This window comes from Odocoileus virginianus, chromosome 1 (genome assembly GCF_023699985.2).
Source record: "Odocoileus virginianus isolate 20LAN1187 ecotype Illinois chromosome 1, Ovbor_1.2, whole genome shotgun sequence".
In the NCBI taxonomy this organism is placed as follows: domain Eukaryota; kingdom Metazoa; phylum Chordata; class Mammalia; order Artiodactyla; family Cervidae; genus Odocoileus; species Odocoileus virginianus.
This window is the reverse complement of record NC_069674.1, coordinates 8433562-8451484: the sequence shown is the minus strand read 5'-3', so window position 1 is coordinate 8451484 and position 17923 is coordinate 8433562. Positions and strand designations below refer to the sequence as shown.

The following is a 17923-nucleotide window of genomic DNA, read 5'->3' as shown; positions in this document are numbered from 1 at the left end:
AGCTCCTTTGGGAAACTTTTTTAATTATGAATTTAAATTTAAAAGTTAATATCTTAAAATTTCTGATAGCATTTGAAATTTGCCTACCCTTGGTTATATAAGAAAAGTTATTACCTCAAACTGAAAATGTCACTGTTTGTCACTGTTTCCTAAACACAGAATGTGTGAGACATTTTTGCTTGATTTATTTCCAAGTAATCATCTAATAATATAGTCTCTTTAATCCTTTTGCTTCTTTGCAGTTTCATTCTACTTCAGAAGTTTATAATATTCTACTTGGGACATTAGAACAGCTATTTCGGTGGGGTTTTTTTTTTTTTTTTTTTTTGCCTTTAGTTTTTCCACTCCAATCTATTCTGCATAATCTTACTATCTTAATATCTTAAAATACATATTTACCAAGTAAGGTTATTTTTTAAGAGTCTTCAACGGCTCTTGTTGCTAGAAAAAAATGTCCTAAATCCCGAAATTACTGAAAGTCATCTTGTTAGGGCTCACAGTAATAGAATTTTGCCATGTATTTCTTTGATAGTCTGCTTTCTATTTTCATGTGGATAAAGTTCAGAATCTCTTGGGGAATGGATGGCCTGTGCCTCCTCATACAATATCCCATAAATACTAGTTCTTGCAACTAAACTTTTTATAAGAAAGCTTAATTAAATATCACAGATTATTCTACATAATGGGCACTCAATGAATAAATGTTGAACTAGTAAACAAGGCTGTATTCTCCAGGAAAATCCTTAACTTTGTGATTAACACACTCTATGTCCTGAACTAAGCCAAGGTTCATAAATTTAATATTTGCTGTTTAGGCTGCTTTACACTTAAAGTAGTATAAGGCAGCACGTAATGACTTAAATGTAGCTATCAAATGTGTATTAGAAAGCCAGATGTAGGTCAACCTCAGGGTAGATTAACTGAAGGTCTATATTAGTTAGACTATATCTGCTATTGCAATAAAGACCAAATCACCTCACCTGTCTCACTTCTATTTCTTAACAAGATTGGCAGAGGTGGCTCAGGGCTGGTATGTTACCCAGAGCCCAGTCTCCTAACAATTTTCCTGTGCCATCCTCTCGCGTTCTGAGATGCCTGCTCCAGGCCTCATTCACCGTCATGGATTCATTGCAGGAAGGAGGGCAGGAGGGCAAAACAAAATAAAACACCTGTCCCCTAAAGTACAAAGAGCTGGAGAATGGTATCTTTACTTCTTACAGCAATTCATTTCAGTGCTATAGGAGAAGGGGGCTTCCCAGGTGGCACTAGCGTAAAGAACCTGTCTGCCAATGCAGGAGGGATAAGAGATGCAGGTTCAATCCCTGGATTGGGAAGATCCCCTGGAGAAGAGAATGGCAACCCACTGGATTATCCTTGCCTGGAGAATCCCATGGACAGAGGAGCCTGAAAGGCTACAGTCCATGGGGTCACAAAGAGTCGGACTTAGCACGCACTCACGCATGCACATAGGAGAAGGGGATCATAGATTTGGGGAACAATATGCAACATGTTGTTGACTTCATTGAGAAGACTGGTTCTTTACTTTTTGTTTCCTGGAGACTAGGAGAGTCTCCCTTCCAAAAGTGTACTGCCATGAGAAGGAGAGAAGATACCTGAAAATATCAGGGTGATGATAGGAAGGAAGAAAGGGGAAAGGGCTTGGCCAGGCATGCACACTTTCTGCTGTTACCCTCCCTCCTGAAGGCAGACTTTCTTCTCTAGCCAAATTTGACAATTCATTATTTCATATCCACATTTTGTACTGTCATACTTGTCCAGGCCCCTGGGTTCCCTCCATGTGGAAAGGTGCTCCTCCACTTTCCAGACTAAGCTAAGTCTATATTTCTTTTCAAGAAGTGAACTTTTCCATAAAACCTCAGTATACTCATATAATAGTGGTATATCACCTTAATCCTGTAGCAAAGCTTTTAATATTAAGCATAGAGAGACCTGACTTGCTAATTACATTTTTTAAAAGCGAGTACAATTTCTTAAGGACAAAATTGCTTCATTCTTTGTTTCTCCATAGTTTCTTTTAGAGTGACTGGAGCAGGTTCTGATTATAAAGAGCTTACTGTTGTACATTCAGGTTAAACAGAATGTTCCAGAATCTGGAAACAGGTGAAGGAACTAATGATCTTGCATCTCCCTCTCCTCCCATGAGCCTATAATGTCTTAAAATATGTTATATTCATAAAATTATGGGGAACATATTTTAAAATTATATTTCAAAATAAATTACCAAATAAAATAAACTCACATTTATTATAATAGAAATTATTCTTAAGGTGTTTATGTTGTAAGGCTAAAATTAATGATTTATATGATTAGTGGAAAAATGTACAATTTTTAGACAGATATGAACCAAAGATACCTGATAATTTTTAATGGAAGTTTCAGGCATAGGAGAAGGAAATGGCAACCCACTCCAGTATCCTTGCCTGGAAAATCTCATGGACAGAGGAGCCTGGTGGGCTGCAGTCCATGGGGTCTCAAAGAGCCGGGCACGGCTGATTGACTAACACTTTCTTTAGGCATAATTTCTACTTTATGAAGCAGAGTAAATATTTCCACATTTGTGTGTGAGTGAGTGCTCAGTTGCTTCAGTCATGTCCGAGTTTTTGTGACCCTGTGGAATGTAAGACCCCGGCTCCTCTGTCCATGGGGTTTCTCCAGGCAGAATACTGAGTGGGCTGCCATGCCCTCCTCCAGGGGATCTTCCTGACCCAGGCATTGAACTTGTGTCTCTTGAGTCTCTTGCATTGGCAGGCTGGTTCTTTACCACTAGCACCACCTGGGAAGCCCATGTCTATATTTAAATATTTCTATAAATAAATGCTTGTTGAAGGAGCACCATCAATATAAAATTAGCTTTTCTGGTTATGCAACTATAAAACTAAGTTATGTAGTAATGAAATACTAAATTAGTTCCTAAAATTATGATTACTTCTCTATGTAATTTCAGTTTGAACAGAATAAATATAAGGCAGTAATATATACTCCATAGAGAATATGCCTTCAAATAAAATTAAAATCTAACTAGAGTGAGAATAAAAGTACTAAAATATTTTTGAGATCAATATTGAAGGTAATGCAGAAGAAAACCCTGCCATGATAGTGGAAATAGCTCTGAGAGCCAGGAGTATGAAAAACAGCACTTAAGAAACCAAAGTTTCAAAATGAATTTCTTGTCTTGATAAACAGAAGTGAAACTGGGAACTGACTGAATGCGAAAAATCATAAATTCAGGAGTTCATTTATGCTAAGATGGCAGTTTATAAATCACTTTAAATAATTTTTCAATAGTTCACAAAATATTGTGTAAGTAACCTGAATTTTTTTCCCAGAAGTTTAGAACATGGCAAATGTAATGTCTAGGTGTAAAATTTGTGCAATCTGAAAGCAGGTTAAGTATCTTAGTATTGGCCTCTGTGCAAGTACAAAGTAGCCTGAGAACCTCAGCTGACTCTGAGTTTGAAAGCAGGGAATTTCATTTTAAGGTGAAATGAAACTGCCTTTACTGTGTTTACTTCCTATGAATTACATGAGGTCTATAGTCAGATTCTGAAGTCCTTAAACCTACTAACTGAGATTAGGAGATTATTATGTTGTCACTCCGAATGCATCACATAAACATGGTAGGAGAGCCTATGAGAAAAGTACAGTCTCAGGATAAATGGCCGCATAGATCAAATTTACCCTTTCCACATGCTGTCTTCTCTCTGTTCCCTCTGTTCTCCGGCCGTTTCTTCTCTTGGTGTCTTCCTTCTTTGAGATCCTACGTAGCAAACTGGAAATCCCTGGAGGCTTACAATTAAAACCATGACCTCTGACCAGCTGCATGAATTATAAGGATAATGCAAAACTTTTAATTTTATTTAAAACTATTTTATGAGTAGGAGGCATAAATAGACGTTTCTCAAAAGAAAAATAGGTGGCCAACAAGAGAAGATGCTCAACAGTAGCACCTTAAATATGACACAAGTGAACTTATCTATGAAGCAGAAACAGAGTCAGCAATAGAGAGAACAAGCTTGTGACTGCCAAGGGGAAAGGAGGTGGGGAAGGATGGACTGGGAGTTTGGGATCAGCAGATGCAGCTCACATGTACAAAGGATGAACATGTTCATACTGTATAGCAGAGGGAATATATCCAATATCCTGTGATACATCATAATGGAAAAGAATATTAAAAAAGTTTGTACGGATGTGAGAGCCGGACCATAAAGAAAGCTGAGTGCTGAAGAATTGATGCTTTCAAGCTGTGACGTTGGAGAAGACTCTTGAGAGTCCCTTGGACTGCAAGGAGATCCAACCAGTCCATCCTAAAGGAGATCAGTTCTGGGTGTTCATTGAAAGGACGGATGCTGAAGCTGAAGCTCCAATACTTTGGCCACCTGATGCAAAGAGTTGACTCATTGGAAAAGACCCTGATGCTGTGAAAGATTGAGGGCAGGAACAGAAGGGGATGGCACAGGATAAGTTGGTTGGATGGCATCATTGACTCATGGACATGAGTCTGAGCCAACTCCAGGAGACAGTGAAGGACAGGGAGGACTGCAGGCTGCAGTCTATGGAATCGCAAAGAGTCACACACGACTGGGTGACTGAACAACAACAATAACTGAATAACTTTGCTGTAGTGTAGAAATTAATACAGCATTGTAAATGAAGTATATTTCAATAAAATAAATTTTGAAGTATAAATACAGGTATTTTAATTTGTAGAGAATAAAATAACACACCTTAAAAATGCTTTGAAGGCTACCAGTGCACTCAGTTATGCTGTCAGATTAACATTTTTTTAGATTTGAAGTAAAATTTCTTCCACTATCCCTGTTTAAATAGTATACATAGACTACAAAGTGAGCTTCTACAAACACATCTGGTACGATTTGCAGTTTTATTTTTGAACACCAGTTTTCGCAATGCTTTACAATTAAAATCAAGCATAGAAATAAGAGAGATACTCAGGGTAAACTAAACTGCACCTGTCATGCATAACCCTGGATAGAGTTCTTGCATCCATCCAAACAGCCACTCTGTTCATATTGATTGACTTTATGTTGAGTGTGTGTTATATATTTGAACTTCCAAAGCATAGGTTGTGGGTTCTAAAGCATTTTGGAAAGAATTGGCACAACTGAAAGGAGGATTCTGCCTGAAAGACTCTCTGATGCCAGGTGTACAAGATGAAGCAGAAGCGTGGTGTCGTGGAGCGGGTATCCTGAGCCCCAAACCCGAGAAGATCCTGATGGCCGCCCTCAGAAGGCAAGGCCACGCCGGCCGAGGGGAGGCAGCCGAGCCAGGGGAGGCCAAGGGGCCGGACCCTGCCCAGCCCGTGGCCCTCATCCTGTCTTTCAAGTGCAAGTCTTGGACATCCATGAGCGTGTGGTCCTGTCTCCCTAAGTGCCTGCCAGCCACCGCAGGCCTGGCCAGACCTCTGGGCCAGATGTTCCTCCACCTCTGGGCTCTCCCTGGAGCCGCTGCGCAAGCCCCGGGGTGGTCTCTGACCCCCTACCCCTCACCTCCAGCCGGAGGCCCTGTGTAGGAAGGATCAGGGTGTCCCAGGCTGCCCGGTTGGCGGCCCAGCGCTTGCCAGCTGCAAATAACCTTGGCACAGAGTTAACTGAACGCAGCCTCTTCTCCTGGAGCCCCGTGATCACAGCAAATTGACAGCTGTCAGCTTCTCCCCCGTATGTTCCTCATCCTGGTCAAGTAGCTCTCAAGTTGTGGCAGCAAAATCATTTTGATTCATTTTTGACGTGAATCAAACTCAAGTTTGGACATGCTCTGAAACAAATTATACATTTCCTGTGACCTACTAAAATAATTAGTTCACCAGAGCAAGAGTCTGGATGTAAGACTATAATCGTAGATAGGAATAATCGATATCACTTGTAGTGAAAGAGGTGTTTTCTCTGAAATTATTTCAGTTCTTTGGTGTAAATTCTAACATTGAGTTCATCCATTCTTTCGGCCTGTCAATAGGCATTTACTGAATGACCTACACACCTTGTCATGCTAAGAAACAAAAGATCAGAATCCCTCACTGAAGAATCTCACAGTTTAGAAGAGATGGATGCTCAAACAAATAATAGCTAAACAATGTGATAATGGTATATTGTGCCAGTGTGTGTGCATCATTGATTTAGTAGTGTTCTATTCTTTGAGACCCTATGGGCTGTAGCCTACCAGGTTCCTCTGTCCATGAGATTCTCTAGGCGAGAATACTGGCGTGGCTTGTCATGCCCTCCTCCAGGAGATCTTCCCAACCCAGGGATGAAACCTACATCTCTTAAGTCTACCTGTTTTGGCAGGTGGGCTCTTTACTGCTAGTGACCACCTGTGAAGCCCAGTGGTATATTGGGCATAAATAGATGGTTCCATAAGAGTGTGAGAGAACACATAAATAATTAGAAATGGGGAAGCTAGGTTAATTCATATTTTGTTTTGTATTCATATGGTGTTTTGCTAACACTTTTTTAATATAGTGATAAAAATTATGGTTTGAAATATATTATATTTGAATAAGCTTGATCTAGAAATAAAATATTTATCACCATTAACTATTAAAATGCTAGTAATCAACATAGGGATAATGCCGATTTAAAAATATAAATTTTAAGAAACAAACATTAATAAAATTAAATTTTTATTTGAATTAAATATATTTTTTAAAGAAATTCCTAATACTGAATTTTAGAAATATTCAGTTAATCTCACTTGACTATTACATGGTTCTTGTGTGTGTGTGTAAGTGCACACCAATCTTTTTATTTTAATAATTTTGATGTAGATTTTCTCATTTGTATGTTATTTAGAGCACATTTAGATTCCCACAAGCTTTTCCTTTGAGACACAGTACACTCTGTACTACTTCCCCCTGAATTAATTGATATAATGAGCTGATGTAAATTACTTTCACTATTAGCCTGAGCTATTATTAAACATAACAATTTAGAAGGTAAACATACCACACAAAGGCATTTAAGTACTGAAATCCCAAATTAAGTATCAGGGATGATTTTTAGCTTTATGTAATATTGGAGTGTCTGTATCATTGCTTCCTCCCATGGTCTGGAGAATCAGGACTATTGTATATGAATGCCTTCTGCTGAGGTCTATGCTTGTGCACCTGTAGAGGGAAGTTGCTATGGCAATAGACCTGAACAACCCTAGAGCACCCACCCACTGATCATGGTTCTGCCTCCTCCTTGCTGCTTTCTTGAGTTCTCTGCTGGGAACAGTTTTTAACATTTTAATTACAAAAAATGCAAGTCCTCTTTTAAGGCACAAGTGAAATGCTGTTAACTTTATTAGACCCTTTATTTATATTTTACCCATAACTACTCTAGTCTCCACATTGATGTAACATTTCATATGCTTTGATGACACATCAAATTCATCTTGTTATTGCATTTTGCATCAATCTTATCTCCCACCTTCATGTGAGTTATAGGGTCTTTGGAGAAGAAACACCTTTGGAGCCTGAATAATACCCAGTCCATATTCAGATAGAATATAAGTGCCTATTAAATGTAGAGTGAATTTTCCATCCCATCTCCTAAAAGTCCATCATTATCCTCTTCCAGTGCTGTATTTTCCTCTTCATAATGTTCTTCCCTTCATTTTCTTTCCTTACAGTCTGTCTATTCATTGAGGCTCCACTAGAAGCACTTTATTGTAAGCTAGATCCCTCATGTGAAACTCCATAGTGCATTACTTGTCCCTACCTCATGCCACTTTTTATTTCCACCTCATATTATGATTTTTCTGGATGCAGTGTTTTACTTTTCTAGGCTTAAGCTCTTGAAAGGCAGCAAATAGAATCTTATTTACCTTCTGTTTCCCACAGTGCTCAATAATTGTTTGTTGCCTGATGAAAGATTTGTAAAGAGTTAGAGAGAAACAGCATTTCATGATAAATTGGGCTATGCCCTGCTAGGGTAGTTTTAGGCATGGCTGATGGTAAATTAAGAACAGGGAATGGAGAATAGTATCTCTGAGGTCAGTCCTATTCTATTTTACAGCAAGACACTGCCAGGGTTTTATGATTATTGATGTTTGAAGGGTGTTTGTCTATCAGTCAACCTGTGACCCACTATTATGGGTTCTGCCTTTTTAATATGGGTGGACTTTTCTGCTTTAGATAGTTTCCCGTTCAAATCTTGAAATTTTTTGTGAATGCTAATACATAAGAAGAAAATAATTTGTGCTATTGAAACAGTTTTCCAGAACAGATTCCAACTTAACTATGTCTAGTATACATACAAAGTATAAAATTGTGCCCTACAAGCTGTGGTTTAGATATTCATAGCTTCTGCTTGTTGGCCCTCTATTTCTTGCTTATTAATTACCTACTTTAATTAATTAATTACCTACTTTATGAACTTTTATCTCCTAACCTCAAAACTATTTATCAGATAGGTATAATTACTCTATTTTTTCAAATGAGAATATTAAAGCTTAGAAAGATTAAATTACATTATCACAATTGGCCATCAAGGAAATGCAAAACAAGGATTTGAATACAAACTTGTATTTTTCCCCGATATTATACTTACTACCTTGTTACATAGATGGTTTTTCTTAGCCAGAAGGGCATAGGAGACGGGGTAAGGAAGATTTAGAAATCTTTTCTTATAAGGCTAGTCCATTCTATTTGTTATGACCATTTCAGAAACTCAAATTGCTCTTACAGAAAACACACAAAAAACAAAAGCCTTTCTGACTTGGTACTATTGGCTTTGATACAGGATAGTACAGAAAACAAGATGGCTTATGTTCCGTCTCTCACAGGGAGGAAATTTAACTGGTGTCTTTGTCTTTGTACAAAAGAAAATAAAATGAATCTATGATATGCAAATGAATCTCTCAACTGTTTGTTAATTTCTACTGTTTACTCAAAAATGGGAAACACCAAGACTGTGATACATCATCTTTTGTGTGTTTGGCACCTTCCATCATGAATCATATTAATCTGCTTAAACTAACAAGGATTAATTGCCTTGTTAAGGCAACCTGGCATTGAAATGATATATTGCCCAGACAGCTTGGAATTTGGCTACTCATAAATCTCATTTGCTTGCTGGTTTATTTCTGTTTGTCTCTTTCTCTGACAGATGTGTGCCCAATCACTGTGAGCATGGTGGGAAGTGCTCTCAAACGTGGGACAGCTTCAAATGCACTTGCGATGAGACTGGATACAGTGGGGCCACCTGCCACAACTGTGAGTGCCAATTTATCTCACTTTAAACGTGTAATTGCATGAGAATACCAGGTCTTCAGCTACGATTTTAAGCCCAGCAACCTGAATAATCCACATAGTCAATCACTTGATTGTGAAGCACTCAGATTTTATTGCTGCTTTTCTAGAATAGTATTCAAGTTGTCAAAATATATTCTCTCAAGCCTAATGACTCAAAAAGAAGTACCAACCTTTCCCATGTTCTGTAAACACACAGTTGAGATGGCAATGCTGATCTTGTATGTGCCTCTGTGTGTCTAAGCTGTGTCTTTTCTAGATAGATTGGAAAATTGTGTTATTGTGATGTCTCTGACTGGATTCTCATTTATTAGTTCATCAGAGAGGTAGACAGAATGTAATTTAAACATTTAGTTTCTGCACAGTAGTGTCTCCTGTTCTTTTACTATGTTTGGCCACACTTTTTAGATCATAAAAATGAGCTGGAAAGTGGAATTAAGTCCATTGGAGTTGCATATCTAAAATAAAAGCACAAGACTATAATTTTTTTTAATATCAAAAACTAAAAAGTAGCATGCAAAAATGACTTTTAAACATAAATGTGCCTTGTTTTACATAACAGCTTTATCCTGAAAAGTTAAATAAATTTTTTATTTTTGCAATTAAAATATTAAGATAAATGTTAATTTTATAATTGTAAAGTCAATTTTCCAATAATGCATAACTGCTTGCTAAGCACTTTTGAAGACGGATTTGCCATAAAACATATACGTGAAAGGTCATCTATTATGTAGTGTGTGTCTGTGTGTGTGTGTATGTGTGTAAGAGGGAGTGAGGAAAGAGATTGAGTCTTCTTCAATCCTTTCTCCATATGAAACCTAATATCTAAATCCTCTAATTACAAAGAATGCTTTCTCTTCACTTCACTTTTAGAAGACAATAGCAAGCACAATATTACCAGAGTTCTGGTGACAGTAAAAATTCAAAAGTGTTCTCTGATCCTCTTCATATAATTATTTGTAGTAATGCTCAGTTCAGTTCAGTCACTCAGTAGTAATGTACAATCAGACATTGTGTTCAGTGTATATTTTAATACCTCAACTAAGAAAAAAATCTGTAATTTATTTTGCTGCACTTATTAATATGTTTATGATGATATTTTAAAAAAAGAGACAGAAAAAGAGCCCTTAGAAAAATTAACATTGATAGGAAGATATACAAGAGAGGTAAGACACTTAGCAGATTCATTTTCTGTAAGGGATTTATGTATAGGTATATAAAAATATTTCAATGAATAAAGAACAAAAATGATTGAAATTAAAATTAATTAGAATAAAGGACTTATAACTAAAATTATACACTTTCAGTCACATCAAAATGTTAACTTTCAGCCTATGACATTCGTTGTATGATATCTGATGATGAATTAAGTAATTTTGATGAAACTGAGTACTTTCACTCCACCAGTAGAATGTGTACAATGTGTTACATGTGCTATAAATGCCACCTTTAACTATGACAACCTGGTTTGTTAAAAATGGAAGTTCTAACTAAAGAAAATTGGTGGTGGTTACATGTGCTTCTGATCTAAGTGACCACTTTGCTATTTAATGTAAAAGCAAATAACTTTTTATAGCTGCTTATTTCTTTGAATACACAATAAAGACACTTAAAATGTTAATTTTTTTCATTTATTTTTATTAGTTGGAGGCTAATTACTTTACAATATTGTAGTGGGTTTTGTCATACATTGACATGAATCAGCCATGGATTTACATGTATTCCCTATCCTGATCCCCCCTCCCACCTTCCTCTCCACCCGATTCCTCTGGGTCTTCCCAGTGCATCAGGTCCAAGCACTTGTCTCATACATCCAACCTGGGCTGGTGATCTGTTTCACCCTAGATGATATACATGTTTCGATGCTGTTCTCTTGAAACATCCCACCCTTGCCTTCTCCCACAGAGTCCAAAAGTCTGTTCTGTACATCTGTGTCTCTTTTTCTGTTTTGCATATAGGGTTATCATTACCATCTTTCTAAATTCCATATATATGTGTTAGTATACTGTAATGGTCTTTGTCTTTCTGGCTTACTTCACTCTCTATAATGGGCTCCAGTTTCATCCATCTCATTAGAACTGACTCAAATGAATTCTTTTTAATGGCTGAGTAATATTCCATGGTGTATATGTACCACAGCTTCCTTATCTACTCATCTGCTGATGGGCATCTAGGTTGCTTCCATGTCCTGGCTATTATAAACAGTGCTGCGATGAACATTGGGGTGCACGTGTCTCTTTCATATCTGGCTTCCTCGGTGTGTATGCCCAGAAGTGGGATTGCTGGGTCATATGGCAGTTCTATTAAGTTTTTTAAGAAATCTCCACACTGTTTTCCATAGTGGCTGTACTAGTTTGCATTCCCACCAAGAGTGTAAGAGGGTTCCCTTTTCTCCACACCCTCTCCAGCATTTATTGCTTGTAGACTTTTGGATAGCAGCCATCCTGACTGGCATGTAATGGTACCTCATTGTGGTTTTGATTTGCATTTCTCTGATAATGAGTGATGTTGAGCATCTTTTCATGTGTTTGTTAGCCATCTGTATGTCTTCCTTGGAGAAATGTCTGTTTAGTTCTTTGGCCCATTTTTTGATTGGGTCATTTATTTTTCTGGAGTTGAGCTGGAGGAGTTGCTTGTATATTTTTGAGATTAATCCTTTGTCTGTTGCTTCGTTTGCTATTATTTTCTCCCATTCTGAGGACTGTCTTTTCACCTTGCTTATAGTTTCCTTTGTTGTGCAAAAGCTTTTAAGTTTAATTAGGTCCCATTTGTTTATTTTTGCTTTTATTTCCAATATTCTGGGAAGTGGGTCATAGAGGATCCTGCTGTGATTTATGTCAGAGAGTGTTTTGCCTATGTTCTCCTCTAGGAGTTTTATAGTTTCTGGTCTTACATTTAGACCTTTAATCCATTTTGAGTTTATTTTTGTGTATGGTGTTAGAAAGTGTTCTAGTTTCATTCTTTTACAGGTGGTTGACCAGTTTTCCCAGCACCACTTGTTCAAGAGGTTGTCTTTTTTCCATTGTATATCCTTGCCTCCTTTGTCAAAGATAAGGTGACCATAGGTTCGTGGATTTGTCTCTGGGCTTTCTATTCTGTTCCGTTGATCTATATTTCTGTCTTTGTGCCAGTACCGTACTGTCTTGATGACTGTGGCTTTGTAGTATAGTCTGAAGTCAGGCAGGTTGATTCCTCCAGTTCCATTCTTCTTTCTCAAGATTACTTTGGCTATTCGAGGTTTTTTGTATTTCCATACAAATTGTGAAATTATTTGTTCTAGTTCTGTGAAAAATACCGTTGGTAGTTTGATAGGGATTGCATTGAATCTATAGGTTGCTTTGGGTAGTATAGCCATTTTGACAATATTGATTCTTCCAATCCATGAACACGGTATATTTCTCCATCTGTTTGTGTCCTCTTTGATTTCTTTCGTCAGTGATTTATAGTTTTCTATGTATAGGTCTTTTGTTTCTTTAGGTAGATATACTCCTAAGTATTTTATTCTTTTTGTTGCAGTGGTGAATGGTATTGTTTCCTTAATTTCTCTTTCTGTTCTCTCATTGTTAGTGTATAGGAAATAAGGGATTTCTGTGTGTTAATTTTATATCCTACAACTTTACTATATTCGTTGATTAGCTCTAGTAATTTTCTGGTAGAGTCTTTAGGGTTTTCTATGTAGAGGATCATGTCATCTGCAAACAGAGAGAGTTTCACTTCTTCTTTTCCTATCTGAATTCCTTTTACTTCTTTTTCTGCCCCGATTGCTGTGGCCAACACTTCTAAAACTATGTTGAATAGGAGTGGTGAGAGTGGGCACCCTTGTCTTGTTCCTGATTTTAGGGGAAATGCTTTCAATTTTTCACCATTGAGAGTAATGCTTGCTGTGGGTTTGTCATATATAGCTTTTATTATGTTGGGGTATGTTCCTTCTATTCCTGCTTTCTGGAGAGTTTTAATCATAAATGGATGTTGAATTTTGTCAAAGGCTTTTTCTGCATCTATTGATATAATCATATGGTTTTTATCTTTCAATTTGTTAATGTGGTGTATTACATTGATTGACTTGCAGATATTAAAGAATCCTTGCATTCCTGAGATAAAGCCCACTTGGTCATGGTGTATGATTTTTTTAATATGTTGTTGGATTCTGTTTGCTAGAATTTTGTTAAGGATTTTTGCATCTATGTTCATCAGTGATATTGGCCTGTAGTTTTCTTTTTTTGTGGCATCTTTGTCTGGTTTTGGAATTAGGGTGATGGTGGCCTCATAGAATGAGTTTGGAAGTTTACCTTCTTCTGCAATTTTCTGGAAGAGTTTGAGTAAGATAGGTGTTAGCTCTTCTCTAAATTGTTGGTAGAATTCAGCTGTGAAGCCGTCTGGTCCTGGGCTTTTGTTTGCTGGAAGATTTCTGATTACAGTTTCAATTTCCTTGCTTGTGATGGGTTTGTTAAGATCTTCTATTTCTTTCTGGTTCAGTTTTGGAAAGTTATACTTCTCTAAGAACTTGTCCGTTTCTTCCAAGTTGTCCATTTTATTGGCATAGAGCTGCTGGTAGTAGTCTCTTATGATCCTTTGTATTTCAGTGTTGTCTGTTGTGATCTCTCCATTTTCATTTCTAATTTTGTTAATTTGGTTCTTCTCCCTTTGTTTCTTAATGAGTCTTGCTAATGGTTTGTCAATTTTGTTTATTTTTTCAAAAAGCCAGCTTTTAGCTTTGTTGATTTTTGCTATGGTCTCTTTAAAGTGACCTAATTTTTAAGATTTCTTTCCTTCCACTCACCCTGGAGTTCTTCATTTCTTCCTTCTCTAGTTGCTTTAGGTGTAGAGTTAGGTTATTTATTTGACTTTTTTCTTGTTTCTTGAGGTAGGCCTGTAATGCCATGAATCTTCCCCTTAGCACTGCTTTTACAGTGTCCCATAGATTTTGGGTTGTTGTGTTTTCATTTTCATTCATTTCTATTCATATGTTGATTTCTTTTTTTATTTCTTCTATGATTTGTTGGTTATTCAGAAGCGTGTTGTTTAGCCTCCATATGTTTGAATTTTTAATAATTTTTTTCCTGTAATTGAGATCTAATCTTACTGCACTGTGGTCAGAAAAGATGACTGGAGTGATTTCAATTTTTTTGAATTTACCAAGACTAGATTTATGGCCCAGGATGTGGTCTATTCTGGAGAAGGTTCCGTGTGCACTTGAGAAAAAGGTGAAGTTGATTGTTTTGGGGTGAAACGTCCTATAGATGTCAATTAGGTCTAGCTGGTCCATTGTGTCCTTTAAAGTTTGTGTTTCCTTGTTCATTTTCTGTTTAGTTGATCTATCCATAGTTGTGAGTGGGGTATTAAAGTCTCCCACTATTATTGTGTTACTATTAATTTCCTCTTTCATACTCGTTAGCGTTTGCCTTATATATTGCGGTGCTCCTATGTTGGGTGCATATATATTTATAATTGTTATATCTTCTTCTTGGACTGATTCTTTGATCATTATGTAGTGTCCTTCTTTGTCTCTTTTCACAGCCTTTATTTGAAAGTCTATTTTATCTGATACGAGTATTGCAACTCCTGCTTTCTTTTGGTCTCCATTTGCGTTAAATATTTTTTTCCAGCCCTTCACTTTTAGTCTGTATGTGTCCCTTGTTTTGAGGTGGGTCTCTTGTAGACAGCATATATAGGGGTCTTGTTTTTATATCCATTCAGCCAGCCTTTGTCTTTTGGTTGGGGCATTCAACCCATTTACATTTAAGGTAATTATTGATAGGTATGGTCCCGTTGCCATTTACTTTGTTGTTTGGGGTTCGCGTTTATACAACCTTTCTGTGTTTCCTGTCTAGAGAAGATCCTTTAGCATTTGTTGAAGAGCTGGTTTGGTGGTGCTGAATTCTCTCAGCTTTTGCTTGTCTGTAAAGCTTTTGAGTTCTCCTTCATATCTGAATGAGATCCTTGCTGGGTACAGTAATCTAGGTTGTAGGTTATTCTCTTTCATTACTCTAAGTATGTCCTGCCATTCCCTTCTGGCCTGAAGGGTTTCTATTGATAGATCAGCTGTTATCCTTATGGGAATCCCTTTGTGTGTTATTTGTTGTTTCTCCCTTGCTGCTTTTAATATTTGTTCTTTGTGTTTGATCTTTGTTATTTTGATTAATATGTGTCTTGGGGTGTAGTCAGGAGTTTTCTGGTTTTCTCAGGTTTGGGGCTTAAGTCTCCTGCCTCTGGATTTCAGTTTTTTGTTCCAGTAGTCTCAAGACTTCTCCAACTATACAACACTGATAATAAAACTTCTAGGTTAATGGTGAAAAGATTCTCCACTGTGAGGGACAAGCAGAGAGGTTCACAGAGTTACATGAAGAAGAGGAGAGGGAGGAAGGAGATAGAGGTGAGCAGGAGGAGAAAAAGGGGGACTCAAGAGGAGAGAGACAGATCTACGCAGTTGTCTGTTCCCAAAGTGTTCTCTGTAGCCCAGACACCCACAAAGATTCACAGAATTGGATTGGGAAGAGAAGGGGAAAGGAGGAAATAGAGGTGCTCTGAGGTAGAAAACAGAGAGTCAAAAGTGGGAGAGAGTAATCAACACACTCCTGAATAGAAATGGGAACTGAATATTGGATTCTTAAATGTCCAAAATTTATATCACATACTGAAAAACAAAGATTAAAAATCTAACCTAGACTCTTTGAAATACAATATTTAAAAACAAAAACAAAAACACACAAAAAAATTTAGAAATATATATGAAGTTCGGTGTAAAAATAGGGCTTTTCTCTCTTTTTTTTTTTTGCAAGGTTATAGTGAAATGAAAATGAAAATTAAGGAATAATATGAGGAGTATTAGAGGACTTTAAAAGGAAATAGGAGAGAAAAAGAAGTAAAAGAAAAAACAAGAAAAAAAAAGAAAAAAAATTTTCCCCTAATTAAAAAAATCATAAAAATATATGAAAATGAAAGTTGAGGAGTAATGGGGGAGTAATAGGGAATTTTAAAAGAAAATAAAAGGGAAAATATTTTAAAAAATTTAAAAAAAGGAAAGAAAGAAAAATTTTAATAAAAAAAATATATATATATATATATATATATATCTAGGAATTTCTCTGGAGCTGTTGTGGTCAGTGTGGGTTCAGTTCAATTTCAGATAGCTCCTCTTTCCAGCTTACACTTCTCAATATCTATAGGCCCCTTCCGGTGTAGTCGGTGTTACCTTCAGGGATTTTAACCTGTTGCACCGGTCTAATTTCTGCCCTGACACAGGCGGCCGAGGTGATCTCTTATTTAGTTTTGCTAGTTCAGTCCTGTTACGGCGAGGGCGGGGCGCTGCAGACAGATATCGCTGTGTGTGGATAGCACTCACCGTGTTCCAGCCACACCGGGTTTGCCCCGCTCACTGGTGTCTGTGCTTTCCCCGTCTACACTGCTCAGGCTCCCGGCTGCTCTATAGGGAGCGTGCCCTGCGTTGCATGCGGGTACTCCACAAAAGCACGGATTCGGTTGCGCCTGCCTTTTGTGCCTTCCCCAGCCTGAGCGGCTCAGGCAGCCAGGGGCTTGACGAGCGCACTATGCCCAGGTGCGGCGCACCCTTTCCCCGCCGCGGCCCCAGCCTCAATTTCCGCACGCTGGTTGCTGGTCAGCTGCCTGCGGCTTGTGTTTGTTCTCAGGAGCTGGCCTCTAGCCGTGACCGTCCGGGCGGATGTCAACCATCCAGAGTCTCAGGAAGTCTTTAGATAGAAGCTGGAGGCCTGTTTGCAGTGTGGGAGGGGATGCCTTCTCTGGGGCTGAGTTTGCCCCTTTCCCCTCCCCCCTGCCTTCTACCTCCAGCGGGGATGGGCCGGTCTGCTGCCGCTAGCTCTTCTCTGGAGTTTCTCAGTCCCTTTGTTTTGCTAACGGCTGGCAGTGTGTTTTGGCCGGTTAATTTTCTCCCTTGCTATCCCACAGTTTAAAAGAGCTCCCTCTGATTGCTCTCAGGGCCTCCGGGCCTGGTCCTTACCCTAAGCAATGCCACCCGCTCCTCTCCGTTCTGCCCCCACTTGTTGGTGGCGTGTGCGGGAGTCTGGGGTACTTTTCTGCTGGGAGTTGCTTTTAGGCACGTAATCTGTGGGCCTTATTTAATTTTTCCTCCCAGTTAGCTTGCCCTCCGAGATTTGAAAACTTCCCTCAGACCCGCCAGCGCGAGGGTTTCCTGGTTATTGGAAACTTCCTCTATTAAGACTCCCTTCCCGGGACGGGTCTCCGCCCCTAGCTCTTTTGTCTCTCTTTTTATCGTTTATATTTTGTCCTACCTCCCTTCGAAGACAATGGGCTGCTTTTCTGGGTGCCTGATGTCCTCTGCTAGCGATCAGAAGTTGTTTTGTGAAATTTGCTCAGCGTTCAATTGTTCTTTCGATGAATTTGTAGGAGAGAAAGTGGTCTCCCCGTCCTATTCCTCCGCCATCTTGGCTCCTCCCCCCAAAATGTTAATTTTTAAAGAAAATTTAGATACATGACTGGTTGAGTATTTGAGGGTTTTTTTATTTCTTTTCTTTTTTTTTTTTTTTTGAGTTAACAACTCCAAGTATTAGAAATGTCCTAAGAGCATTTCATTTGGGTCTCCTGGGAAGTTATAAGGGAGGGAATTCCCAGGAGTTGAACGGGTTTGATCCCCCATCAGGGAACTTAGATGCTCTGCTT

General features: G+C 38.2%; 1 protein-coding gene across 1 annotated transcript in view; it reads left to right on the top strand.

The window, feature by feature from the left end:
- Positions 1-17923, top strand: part of CNTNAP2 (contactin associated protein 2) — a 2220467-nt gene that overhangs the window by 1326382 nt on the left and 876162 nt on the right. Inside the window, exon 12 of the mRNA XM_070460949.1 lies at positions 9126-9232. Within this exon, the coding sequence (XP_070317050.1) occupies positions 9126-9232 (107 nt within the window). The remainder of the gene's footprint in view (positions 1-9125; positions 9233-17923) is intronic.